This window comes from Perognathus longimembris, chromosome 8, assembly GCF_023159225.1.
Source record: "Perognathus longimembris pacificus isolate PPM17 chromosome 8, ASM2315922v1, whole genome shotgun sequence".
Lineage (NCBI taxonomy): Eukaryota > Metazoa > Chordata > Mammalia > Rodentia > Heteromyidae > Perognathus > Perognathus longimembris.
In genome coordinates this window covers 23,317,365-23,330,418 of record NC_063168.1, presented here as the reverse complement: position 1 = coordinate 23,330,418, position 13,054 = coordinate 23,317,365, and the positions used below count along the sequence as shown (strand labels likewise).

The 13,054-nt window shown below is 39.5% G+C and overlaps 2 protein-coding genes across 8 annotated transcripts in view; one reads left to right on the top strand and one right to left on the bottom strand.

Moving 5' to 3' along the window:
• Nucleotides 1-4,881, bottom strand: part of Aplf (aprataxin and PNKP like factor) — a 49,855-nt gene extending 44,974 nt beyond the window's left edge. Inside the window, exon 1 of one of the 3 annotated variants that reach the window (XM_048352645.1) lies at nucleotides 4,586-4,881. In XM_048352645.1, coding sequence (XP_048208602.1) covers nucleotides 4,586-4,681 — 96 coding nt within the window. In that variant the 5' untranslated portion in view covers nucleotides 4,682-4,881. The remainder of the gene's footprint in view (nucleotides 1-4,585) is intronic. The other 2 variants (XM_048352644.1, XM_048352646.1) reach the window with 2 other exon arrangements.
• A 213-nt stretch (nucleotides 4,882-5,094) lies between these two features.
• Nucleotides 5,095-10,963, top strand: Fbxo48 (F-box protein 48). Of its 5 annotated transcripts, XM_048352650.1 has the most exons (5): nucleotides 5,122-5,190; nucleotides 5,375-5,635; nucleotides 7,022-7,067; nucleotides 8,214-8,555; nucleotides 9,397-10,963. In XM_048352650.1, the coding sequence occupies exons 4-5, from the start codon at nucleotides 8,250-8,252 to the stop codon at nucleotides 9,556-9,558; spliced, it is 468 nt and encodes a 155-aa protein (XP_048208607.1). In that variant the 5' UTR covers nucleotides 5,122-5,190; nucleotides 5,375-5,635; nucleotides 7,022-7,067; nucleotides 8,214-8,249; the 3' UTR covers nucleotides 9,559-10,963. The 5 variants fall into 5 exon arrangements, with proteins under 5 accessions (XP_048208604.1, XP_048208607.1, XP_048208608.1 ...); XM_048352651.1 differs by lacking the exon at nucleotides 5,375-5,635 and having other exon boundaries at nucleotides 5,124-5,190; XM_048352649.1 differs by lacking the exon at nucleotides 5,122-5,190 and having other exon boundaries at nucleotides 5,236-5,635.
• The last annotated feature ends 2,091 nt before the right edge of the window (nucleotides 10,964-13,054 follow it).

Sequence of the window (13,054 nt, the reverse complement as noted above, 5' to 3'; positions counted from 1 at the left end):
GAGTAATAAACAAATGAAAATAATATATGCACAACAAATGTACTACATCTACACAAAAATCACTTCCAAGCAATTATAGGAGATGCATATTATTCTGTGCCTCCAGGAGAGAAGTTCCTATTTCTAATTTTGGGGGTCTCAAGATCTCACTGTTACTTCAGTAACAAATGAATTTCCTAACCAATAGAGTAATGCTTTGCTAAAGATAAAAATCACAACATATGGGGCTGGGGATATGGCCTAGTAGCAAGAGAGCTTGCCTCGTATACATGAGGCCCTGGGTTCGATTCCCCAGCACCACATATACAGAAAACGGCCAGAAGTGGCGCTGTGGCTCAAGTGGCAGAGTGCTAGCCTTGAGCAAAAGGAAGCCAGGGACAGTGCTCAGGCCCTGAGTCCAAGGCCCAGGACTGGCAAAAAAAAAAAAAATCACAACATATGATTCCTATACTAACTCACTGTATATTTCTTTGAAACTATAAAACTACACTGTTGCAGTGTAGTTTCCTATTTCAATCTTTTCCTATTTCAATCTTTCTTTGAGACAGGCTTCACTAACACTAGGAAGAAAAGGGTATTTTAAAATGATGCCAAAACATAACGTGACCTCTAGTGGACACATCATTCCATTACAGTGTCATTTCATGACAAACCAGTCACTGTTATAGACTAACAAAAAGGTCCTTTTTCTGAGTATGGTGGTACACTACTATAACCTCAGCATTTGAAAGGCAGAGACAGGAAAAAGAATAGTTTGAAGACAGCTCAAGCTACACAGTGAAACCTTGTCTGAAAAATGAACAAATAAAAATAACCTAAATTCTGATCATACTACACATATCCTTCAAAAAAGTCAAAGTACTCAACAAAAAGAGCCAATAAAATCACTCATATCCCACACCTAAAGCACAGCTAAGAGACTGATGAAGATCTTAATTTACATGTAAGAAAGATAAACATCAAATCCAGCAGATCAAGCTCTGGATCAAGCAGAAGTCAGAGGGCAAAGTGAAGAAAAGGGGGTTAGGCACATCTCAAGTGGGAAATACTGAAAACCTGTCTCAGATACAGCATTTCCAAGCTCCAAAAGGAGAGGCTTAAAAATATGGAGTAGTAAACATAACAAGTTCAGAAAAGGAACCAAGTAGGAAGGAGGAGTGTGTCTAATTGCACAGATCTTGACTGGATAAACCATCTTCTACTCAGAGAAACCAAAACTCTTGGAGAAATGTTTGAATCTAGGTCCAAGGAAGGAAACACTAAACTGCGGACAAAAAAACACTCAGAGAGGTCTTTAAAAGACTTATTATGTATCAAGTTCTCTACTTAGTGTGTGTCTATAAGTTGTTTTCAAATCTAGCTATGCAGCAGAATTATCTATAGAGCGTTAGAAAAAAAATACCGAAACTTGATCCTAACTTTAATGCAGGAAGCTGAGATCTGAGAATCCCCATTCAGAGCCTGCCCAGGCAGACAAGTCAGAGAAACTCTCCAATTAACCAGCTTAAAGCTGGCAGGAGAGGCATGGCACAAGAGGTTGAGGGGCAATTGAGTATGAAAAAAAAAAATGAACAAAAGCAGGAAACCCTAAGTTGAGCCCCAGGTCTAGAAAAAAAAAGTACCCAGAAACTCAGAAAAAAACCTACAAAAAATTACATTTCCAGAGACAGAAGCCCAAATCTCCAGAGTATGAAGGTATTTGAGAAAATAGCATACTCATGTTGAACAGTAAACAGAAGGGGAGAGATTTGGAGGCATGGAGGAGAGATGGACAGATAAAGGGGGTGAGAGAGAAACAAGAAGGAGAGAGAGAGAGAAACAGAGTGCAAGAGAGAATGGTAAGTATATGAGGGAGGGGAAGGAAGAAGTTTGTAAGCTTCCATCGCAATCAATGGCTGGAAGTGATGGCATGTACCCGAGCTTCCAGCTACAAGTGAAGCACATCGCTGGGAGCAGCGGCACATGACTTGTCTCCAGTGACCTGTGGGAGGACATGTAGGAGGTTCACAGTCCAGGATAGCCCAGACATAAGGCAAGACTCTAAAAGACAAAAGTATGAAAATAAACTAGGCAAAAAGGAGTAGAGGTATACCTCAAGTGGTAGAGCAGCTCAGTGCCTTTGAAGTCCTGATTAATCCCTAATATTGCCAAAAAGGGTTGGGGTGGGGTGGGGTGTGTGGGAAGAAATGAGCCATCAAACTATGCAAAGACATAAAGGAACCCTAAATGCACATAACTAAGTAAAACCTGAAAAGCTTCACACTAGGTGATGTCAATACAACATTCTGAAAAAAGGCAGCATTACAGAAAAAATTGTTAGTCCAGGGGAAGAAGGGAAGGGTAAATAGGCAGAAGCATAGATAATTTTTAAGGCATTTAGATAGATAGATAGATAGATAGATAGATAGATAGATAGATAGATAGATAGATAGATAGACACTGAAATAGTGGAGACATGAATATCATTGAATATTAGTCAGAATCCACACACTGTAGGGTGCCATGAGTGAACCCTCACATAAACTGTAACTTTAGAGAACAACGTGTCAGGGGCAATCTATCAATGAAACAGATGGGGCACACGGTGGGAGATGCTGAGAGTGCAGGAGGCCTTCATGTGTAGGGGAGGTGCCACAGGGAAACTGTACTATCAGCCTAAAACTGCTCAGTCTATTTTTTTAGTGATTACAATAAAGAAATGTTTACAAGGCTAAGTAGGATAGTTGAAACAATGGGACTGCCCTGGGCACTTAGTGAACATTTACCCAATTATCCAATATACCACAAACTTTCAAATGTTAGATCTTTAAATCACACACTCAGCCAAAAGGGCTTTTCCCTCCCTGGTGTCCACTCCTCAGGAGCCAAGCTTCTAGCAGCTCTAACCCTTCAAAGTCCATCACGTCACCAATCCTGTAATACAGAAAATAACTGAAAATAATGAAAAAGTCGGTCAGGTTTATAAAACATAAACCAAAAAGTAGACCGCTGTATTGTAAACAGACTTTTTGTTTTGTCTTGTTTTTTTTTTTTTTGTATGAGTACTGATGCTTGAACTCAGATGTTTGGGTTTTGTCTTTTTTTTTTTTTTTTTCCACTCAAGGCTGGTGCGCTATTACTTGAGCCAACATATCAAGTCCTAGCTTTGGGCTAGTTTACCAAAGGAAAAAGTCTTGGATTTTTCCCAAACCTCAGTACTCAGAACTCAGCCTCCAGAATAGGTGAACTGACTTTAACCAAGTCAAAATTGTTAGTTACAAACTTTACTACTTGAGGAAGCACACAGTGACTGATATTTTAATCTTAACATTTAAAAGGAGGGGGAAAGTCCCAGAAAGCTCATTCAGATGTTTGTGGGGTTTTTTTCTCCTCTGTAGGGTAACAAACTACAAACAAAGTAACAAAATCTTACCTATACAACTACTCACTTGGGGAGGGAGTGTCAGTGAGGGGGGAGGGGATAAACATGTAAACTTGTTTCTCAATAACCTTACTACATAAACATGTATTTTACACGGGCACACACACACACACACAACCACCACCATAAACGACCTTAAACCTCACTCCTTTCCTTATCTCCCAAAGAGTACTAAGGCTAATCAATGGTTCCACCCAGGCACTGCAAGTTAGCCAGGATAATAATGTATACTTCTTGCTCCCTAGTATTACCTAACACACAACTTCCACAGGTTAGGATCCATGCCTTGCTCATCTATGTATTATCCCCTCTTCCAGGTATGCACCACAGTATTAAACCTGCAAAATTTCATGCACAAACTGGACACAAGAAAAGTTTAACTGGAAGTGCAGGGGGGGGGGGAGGATCACAGATGTACTTAGATAATTGGCATGTCCCAAATTATCTAACTACTAATCCCCCTAAAGAGGCTGGACAAAAGATTAGTGGCAATGTACACTCAAGAGGTTAGGTATCACTTTTAAATAAACGATTTATAATCCATTTCTCATCTGAACAAAAGGAGGGTTTTGAGAAGATATGTATACATATATATTTACATACATATATACACCTTTATATAATAGTTCATATATATGTATATATACACATACATTTCTTATCGATAGATAGCCTGGAACACTATGACTACTAGGAGGTTGGTACTAAACTTACAAAAAATTAAAAAGCTATTACAATGAAAGTCCACCCAGACCTATAGAGGAGGCCAGAAGAAATTAGCGTGGATTAAATCGAGGTGACAAAACTACTCTTAAGTATTTTAGGCATTGTGGGGCAAGACAGTCATCTTTAACAATTATTTAGCTATTGGCCTGGGAAAACTAAAAGGTCTGTTTACAATTTGCATTTAAAATTCTCGGTTCCTGGGTGCGTACGGAGAGAGTCTGGATCTGGCCCCCAGCCCCCGTCCACCAGCCCCTGGCAGGAAGGACAGACAACCCAGTCCGTGTCTTTTAAGAGGCAACATGGAGAATGTCCGTGCGGTGACCACGGTGTGTCCGGTGTGTGCGGTGTGTCCGGATCTTCTACACAGCGGACAGGCAGGGAAGCCTGGCCGAGGCCCCCGCCCCGCAGTCCGGGTGGCCGAGCCCCTCCCGCACTTACTCCCAGCAGCGGCCCGCGGCCGATCACCGTCTCCCCGGGCGCCAGGGCCACCCGGGGGCCGCCGTCCAGCGGCTGCAGCTCGAAGCCCCCGGACATGGCGGGCGAGGATTAAGCACCCAGACGAGGAGACAGCGCCAGCAGCTGCTTCCGCTTTCCACACACCCACGCCGGACTAACCCGGCCGCGGGAATTTGGAGCTGGCAGGAAAACAAAAATTGTGCGTGTTCCACGCAGGTCAGAGGCCCCCGGGCGGCTTCCGGAGTCCCGCCCCCGGGGATTCCCCGGTCCGTCAGCCTCCTTCCGGGATTCCTCTCCACCCCTGCCTCCCGCCCTATCTTCACTCTCCCCCTCCCACCCGGGCCTGGAGGATGCCGGGCTTTGTAGTCCGTCTGACGGCACCTTTTCCCTCCATTCCCGAGCTCAGACGTGCCTTGACAAAACTACTAATCCCAGAGGGGAGTGCGCGCACCTCTCTGCGCCCACGCAGTCCAGTCAACAGGGTGGGGCTAGAGTACACGGGCTGGGGTGGACCATGGGGAGGAATTCGAATCTCAGAGAACTTGACAACTTAAATCGCGGGAGCAGAAGACACCGCCACGGAGTAGGTAGGAGGGTCTTTCCTTTTCGCATGCTAGGCCTGCATTTTGGGGCGGGGATGGCGGGTTGCAGCCGCTCCCCCCCACCCCCCCGACCCAGCTCCCGGGGCCCAATCATAGCCTTCCATGTGCGGACTGGAGCCGCCTTGACAGTTACTGCTGACTGTTGTTATTGTTTTCCTGTCGGTGTCAGGTGTTCTCGGCACTCGGACCGCGGAGCCCACCCTGACACACAGCCCCTTGTGTGGCTCGGGTGGGACCTGGGGTCCACACCTGGTAGGGGGTCCCCCCGCCGGTCCCGGTGTGGCCGAGCTGTGCCGGCTCCTCTGATCGCTCCTCTCCGGTGACACCTGCCAGACAAGCTCTTGCATTTCTGGAGGGCGCGGCGCAGCTCCCTTTATGAAGGGGTCGTTTCCAGCTATACCATCCTAACAAGTTAAAAGAAAGATTGCTAGTGAGATTCTTTCTTTCTTTTCAAGAGACCTGGCCTAGGATCCCTCGACTGCTAAATTAAAATACCTTCATCTGGGGACTATGTGGGGTGTGAAAGGGGACCAATGCATGGGGGATGGGGAGGGTAGGACGAAGGTTAAGAGAAGTGATCAAAGTACATCATATACGTGTATGAAACTGTAGTAATGAAACCTTTAATAGTTTTTTAAATAACTTTAATAATCTGGAGAAAGGTAGGAAAAGGAACGCCTTCCTCTGCATCCTATGGAATCGTTTGACCGGGAGAAGTTTTTGTTTTGTTTGTTTTGTTTTTCCGTGGGTCGTGGGGCTTGAACTCTGGACCTAGGCTCTGTCCCTGAGCTCTTCAGCTCAAGGCTAGCACTCTAGCCACAGCTCTCCGGTTTTCTAGTGATTAATTGGAGATAAAGAATCTCACAGACTTTCCTGCAGGGGCTGGATTTGAACCACGATCCTCACATCTCAGCCGCCTGAGTAGCTAAGATTACAGGCGTGAGCCACTGGCACCAGACCAGGGGGAAGTATTTTATTCCCCCAGGTTAGATCCTGGGAGAAGTACCAAGACACTAACATTCTCCCAATAAGAGATTCTTTTTTAAAATATGGTGACTTGGCATTGATTTGTTTGAATCATTGAAGGAGAGAAGGTGTATGGCAGAAACTTGCTCTTGACTCATGCTCTTGTTTTTACTTCTTTGCTTTCTTACTTCCCCAAACCCGCTACAGGAAGTCCTCTCTTGAACACAAACATTTCAGTTCTCACTACAACTAATTTGGATCATAAATAACCTAAATGAATGGTTGTCACCACGGTCTTAGCAGGTGCAGACACATATATCTGGGCACTTTGTAGACAGAGACTTGTTACAAGCTGTTAAATACATATTTAATATATATAAATATTATATAATAATTGTATAATATATAATTGCAATGTATAATAAATATATAACAATTATATTAATATGTAACATATGAATATATTAAATATGCCTATTTAACACCTCCTATGAGACCTCAATACCCTCCATTATGAAAGGAAGTGTAATAAGCTGATTTAAAGTAAATACAAGTTCTCTTTATATGCAGAAGTAGTTCAATGGTGGCCACTTACCCAACCTTTCTTTCAGAAACCTGCAACATTCTAAGCAATTTAGTTGAATCTAGGCTTTTAATCCTTAGTTACCTTTGGAGCTGAATAATCAACACTGTTTATAGTTATTATTCTTTGCTGATCTCTGTTATCAATAGCTCAGCCTTAACTATGTATGTAGGATAACTTCACTAATCTTAAACTAAGTTGAGTATTTGAAACTATTTGTCTTTGATGGAAAGCACTCATCTTTTCTCCTGCTTTTCTCTATTTCAGATAGATTTGTGTCAAGATTGAGCACCTACAAATTAGGTGCAAGGAGGTATACAATGCTTATATAAACGATTGGAAGTCCAACTGGTAATGTCTAAATCACAAATTGCAGATGAAAAACTTAATAGCAAGGCATTTACCTCAGACAACAAGTATTTAGGAGTTTAGTTGAACTGTAAAATGCTTCAGTGAGTTCTTACAATAGTGACTGTTTCTAAGGTCAATAAACAGGGTCCAAGGACAAGACATCAACCCAGTCATTATGAGGCTCTGAGTTTAAACTCCAGTATGTAAACAAAAAAAAAAAATAGACTGTTAACCTCCTTTAGATAATAGCATTTAATTTTATTGTACTACAAGGAAAAATATTTATATGGTATTTCACACAATGTTTTAATTTTAAAAAATCACTTTTTGGGCTGGGGATATGGCCTAGTGGCAAGAGTGCTTGCCTCGTATACATGAGGCCCTGGGTTCGATTCCCCAGCACCACATATACAGAAAATGGCCAGAAGTGGCGCTGTGGCTCAAGTGGCAGAGTGCTAGCCTTGAGCAAGAAGAAGCCAGGGACAGTGCTCAGGCCCTGAGTCCAAGCCCCAGGACTGGCCAAAAAAAAAAAAAATCACTTTTCTCCAGAAGCTTTTGAGAAAACATATCCATTCAAGGAGCTGACCCTCTGTGGACACAAAGAGCTCTCAATGGAGCTGCACCATCCGATCTGGGACTCTTGAGACCATGTGGCTAATGCATACTTAAAATGGGACTAATCTAAAATAAGATGTGCTCTAAATGTAAAACACACAGGACCTTAGAGGGGGTATTATAAGGGAAGATATAAAATGCTCATTAGTTATAAATAAGCAAGTATGCTCCAATGTATGAAGAATCATTTTCCTTTTATAGAATGTTCTGTGGTAATAAAAAATTGTTAAAGACATTCAAAAAGATGGTTACTGACAGGTTGAGAGTCCCATGTACAATTCAGATATGAGGCTTCATGCTTTATAGGCTCTCTTTGTCAGTCTTCACAAGAACACACAAGAGACAGGCAGCTTTGGTGCCATTTCATAGATTAAGAGGTTGAAGTTAAGAAAATTGCAGTTTTTTAAATCATACTTCAAAAGTATCTGATTCAGAGTACAGTTAGAGTCTGAATTAGACTGAATGGGTCTATATGTTTCAACTTTGTCTTTAGATTACATATGAAGATAATTTATTAAAACAACAAGTCATGAAGAAAACTTCCAAGAGGAGTAATGAGTTGAGAGTTTCTGTTACCCAGTGGAAATCTGTGGATGCAGAGAAGGATAAAAATGAGAGTCAAAGAACCTTTGCTCAACGGCTACCTCCAGAAGTCGCTTTAAAGATTTTTAGCCAACTGGACATTCAAAGTTTGTGCAGAGCTTCTGTCACTTGCAGGAACTGGAATGATACAATACACAATAGTGACTCCCTATGGAAGCCTCACTGCTTGTCTTTAAGAACTGTGTGTCAACGAGAAATAGATGATGATCTACAAAGTGGTTACTCCTGGAGGGTAAGTTTCACCTTGGCAGTCTCCCATGTTTCTGACAGTGTTGTGGTATTGGGTTTGAGACAACTCCAACTTCTGCTTGGAAAAGTTAGAATTTCATATACAGAACATCACAGAATGTGTTGACCACTTTAGGAAATGATTTAAAATTGAGTTACTGTTTTTTTTTTCATCCTGCTAAACACAGTCTCCACACTATTTCCCATCAATCATTTGACTTTTTTTTTCAAATTTTTATTATCAAACTGATGTACAAAGAGGTTACAGTCATATGTTAGCATTGGATACATTACTTGTATCCAAGTTACCTCGTCCCTCATTCCCCCCTCCCTCCTCCCCCTTTCCTTTTCCCCCTATGAGGTGTTCAGTTCACTTACACCAAACATTTTGCAAGTATTGCTTTTGTAGTTGTCTTTTTTTTACCCTGTGTCTCTCGATTTTGGTATTCCCTTTCAATTTCCTGGTTCTAATACCAGTATAGACAGTTTCCAATATACTCAGATAAGATTACAGAGATAGTGTAGATACAACCACAGGAAGGTGATACAAGAACATCATCAATAATAGAAGCTACAGATACACATGGGACGTTAATCATTTGATGTTTTGTAAAGCCCAAAGTACAGAATGTTCCTCATAAGCAAAAGGAAAGTCTACTTTTTCTTACTCAACCCAAAGCCTTCGATCTGTGCGAGTGCACACACATACACCACAAGTGTACATTTTGCTAATATATGTGTATAGCATTGTAAGTAATTATTATTTTCTCATCCCTGTGAGTCTGCTGCTCTTTTTTTAACAAACTTACCAATGGACTACCTTGATCATGGTTTACCCCTTTTAGGTAACACTACTGAGAAATTACCAGAAGAGTAAAGTGAAACACCAATGGCTAAGTGGCAGATACAGCAACATATCCTCTTCCTTTAGCCTACCAGAGACAATCATGTACCCAATGGACGCAGATACATGGGGGGAAATTCTAGAAGCAGAGCTGGAAAGATAAGTGAAAAAAAAAATCACACAGTCTAAAACCAAAATAACTCAGCTGCAAAAAGTGGTTTTATTTGTTCATATTTCTCTCTAACTCTAAAAAATTTAAGAACATTTAAAAGAGGGCAAAGAAAGCAGAACATTATAAAAAGGAAAGCTTTATTTCTATTTTGCACTTTAGTAAAAAGAATTCTGGTTTTGCTGTACTGAAAAATCATGAAATGTTTTTCTTAGAAACAATATACTAATAGAATGATTTCAAAATGTATTACTTTATACATTTATATTAGTATATGGCATTACTTTAAATGATAGAGTTTAGCATTTTCTGGTTAATGAAAATTCAAACACTTGAAATTGACTTAAATAAGAAATCATAATTAGACTTGTGAGAGAAGTGAAAATAATAGACACATGTTTGTTTAAACAAATAAAAATGTTTATATCCATAACTTTAATATTTTCCACTTCATGGAATCAAACTGGATTGATTATCACATAGTTAAACTATATAACTGTGTTATAACTGTGACTTTTTAGAAATTAATCTGATTTTAGAGCTAAAGCTAAACAGATTAAAATTTCCATTACTTCCCTACAAACCTGACACTATACTATGGGAGTTGCCACATAATATGTTTATCTCAGGGGAACTTTCTGCCATCTTTAGAGACTCTAGTGAAATCTTCAGAGATATCAAAACAAAGGTCTTTTTCTTTATTTTTCCACATTTACAAGAAAAAGAAATTATTCTAGAGGACCCTTCACACTTGACTTTGTTAAAGTTTATGACTCTCCAGGAATCTGAAAAGTTTTTCCAGGAAACTGAAAGCTTTTATTTATTTCATAAAAACAGATAAATCCAAACTGTTCATTCTGAATCTAGTCAACACCATCGTCAAAAGTGTCTATGAAATATTTTAGTTGGGATGGGATTTTCTTCCTACAATGTGCTCTGTAGCACAAAACATGAGTCTAAGCAAGACATATTAACAAACAACTACCAGAAAAATGGCCCACCACCTACAAATTCTCTTTGTTGGATCAAATAAACAATGATTCTTACCTACTTTCTTCTTAGAATTGGAAGAAAACTAGAAAAATCTGGCCGTTCACTTTTCCCTACCTCACTGAGTCGCTCGTGCTGCTAAGCAGTCACCATTTTGTACTTTTCTCCATCTCTATATCCAATCAAGAAACAGTTCTTAGTGAGTTTATTCCCCAAATATTGAGAAATAATTCAATCCTTCTCTGTCTTTCTCTCTGCTACATTACTGAATTCGGATCCTTATATTGAGGTTATGATTACTACAGTCAGTAACTTCTTAATTGTTATTCCTGCCTCCCCATTCCTTCCTTTTTACTATCAACAGTGTAATCTTTCCAAAACCCCCAAATTAGCAAGTCCCCTATTTTAATTCAAGAAGAGATCAAAGCCAGTAAGTTTTTTTTTCTTTCTGTTATTATCATTGTTGTTATTTAGTAGTTGTACAAAGAACTTACAATTCCATAAGCCAGGTAGTGAGTACGATGCTTCTTGGTCAATGTCAACACCTCCTTCATTTCCCATTGCCCCCTTCTCATCCTTACCCTCAAGTTACATAGTTCATTTTTCATAGAATGTACATTAAATATAATATCTACCTTTGCCAGTAAGATTTTTAATGATGCTTTCTGGCCTACATCTATGCCTCTTCTCTCACACCTGTCCTACCCCGTAACTTCTAGTTCCATGCACATTTTCTCACATCTGCCTTGAAACAAGTTGTTTGATATACCTGAAATGTTCTTCCCCGCATCCCACAGTAACTTTTCTTAGCAAAATCATTTTTAAGACTCATCATTTTAGCCTGAAAAAACATTCTGGGTTAAATAGTCCTTTTAAGATTCCCAAACTTCTTTGTTTATGGAACTCTCAAAGCTAATATACTGTGGTGAATTGTCTGTAGTATTTGTCTGCTATCCCTTTCGACTGTGAAATTCTTAATGGCAAGGACCATTTTTATTTATTCTTATGTTCATAAAACCTGGCACTTAGTAGATGTTCTATAATTATTCATTAAATTATTTTTATTATCTATATTTTAATCATACTCAGAATGGATAATAAAATTTATATGATTGTAAATAAAATATATTATAGTAACAGATTTACTGTGTGTTAATGGATAAAACTACCTTGAAACTTAATATGTATTTATTAAGATATGTAAGATGCTTGATGTTAATGTTAATATATGGACAATTGTAGTTTTCTTTAAAGATACAAGAATAAAATAAGAAACTAGAAGTGTTTTGTTATATATTCAAATGCTTGAAAATCAACTCAATCTCAAAAATAACATTATCTTACATTATTGATTCACCCCAATCAGAAGTATTATGTTTGCAAGTTAAGGGAATAAACCCTAGTGTTTTTTAGTACTATTATGTTAAAATGATTCTATAAGAAGTTATAAGCTGTGACCACAGTCCAAGGAAGATTTTCAGCTTAATGATAATTTGTAAAGTGTAGGCTTAATGAAAAACATCTTTTATTTATCAGACCAACTACCAGTATCTGAGAATGTGAATGGGTGGAGCTGAACAGAGGAAGGCATGTTCCTTCTCAGATAAAATACTGTGGTAAGCAAACATGGTATATAAAAGAAGCAGGCTTGCTGGGAAAGAGTAATAAAAAAAATTGCCAGTGTTTTTAAATTTGACATCAGTTTAAGATTTAGTGTTTAAAAAATAAGTTTAGAATTTGCCAGGTGCCATTAGCTCAAGCCTGTAATCCTAGCTGCTCAAGAGGCTGAAATCTGAGGATCAAAGTACAAAGTCAGCCCAGGCAGGAAATTCTATGAGACTGTTATCTCTCATTAGCCACCAAAACACCAGAAGTGGAGCTGTGGTTCAAGTGGTAGAGCATTAGTCTTAAACACAAAAGCTCAAGGAAAGCACCCAGGCCCAGAGTTCAAGCCCTAGGACTGGCACAAAAATAAATAAATAAATCAGCAATCTTTCTAAGGCCTAACTAGGATAACTTTTTTTGCTTTTGTTTTCCCCAAAACTGAGTTCTTACTTCATGTTTGGCTCCAATTCACCCTCCCTGTGAAGCTCTCACACATGGAAAGCTAGAGAGAAATAACTTCTGGAGATAATTACAGCAAAGAAAGAAATTTTTTTCAGCTATAATTCTTTTTTATTTTTTAGTTTTTATTTTATTATCACACTGAATTACAGGGAGGTTACAGTTTCATACCTTAGGCATTGGATACATTTCTTGTACTGTTTGTTACCTCATCCCTCGTCCCCCTCCCCCCTCCCCCTTTCCCTTCCCCTCCCCCCATGAGTTGTTCAGTTCATTTACACCAAACAGTTTTGCAAGTATTGCATTTGTAGTTGTTTGTCTTTTTTTATACCCTGTGTCTCTCGAATTTGGTATTCCCTTTCAATTTCCTAGTTCTAACACCAGTATACATGGTTTCCAATATACTCAGATACAGAGATAGTATAGGTACAACCAC

What these genes read in the sequence shown, in the direction of transcription:
- Fbxo48 (XM_048352647.1), top strand. Translation starts at nt 8,250, where the DNA reads ATGAAGAAAACTTCCAAGAGGAGTAATGAGTTGAGAGTTTCTGTTACC. An exon ending in AAAGTGGTTACTCCTGGAGG is followed by an intron (nt 8,556 to 9,396) that starts GTAAGTTTCACC and finishes TACCCCTTTTAG; the next exon opens with GTAACACTACTGAGAAATTA.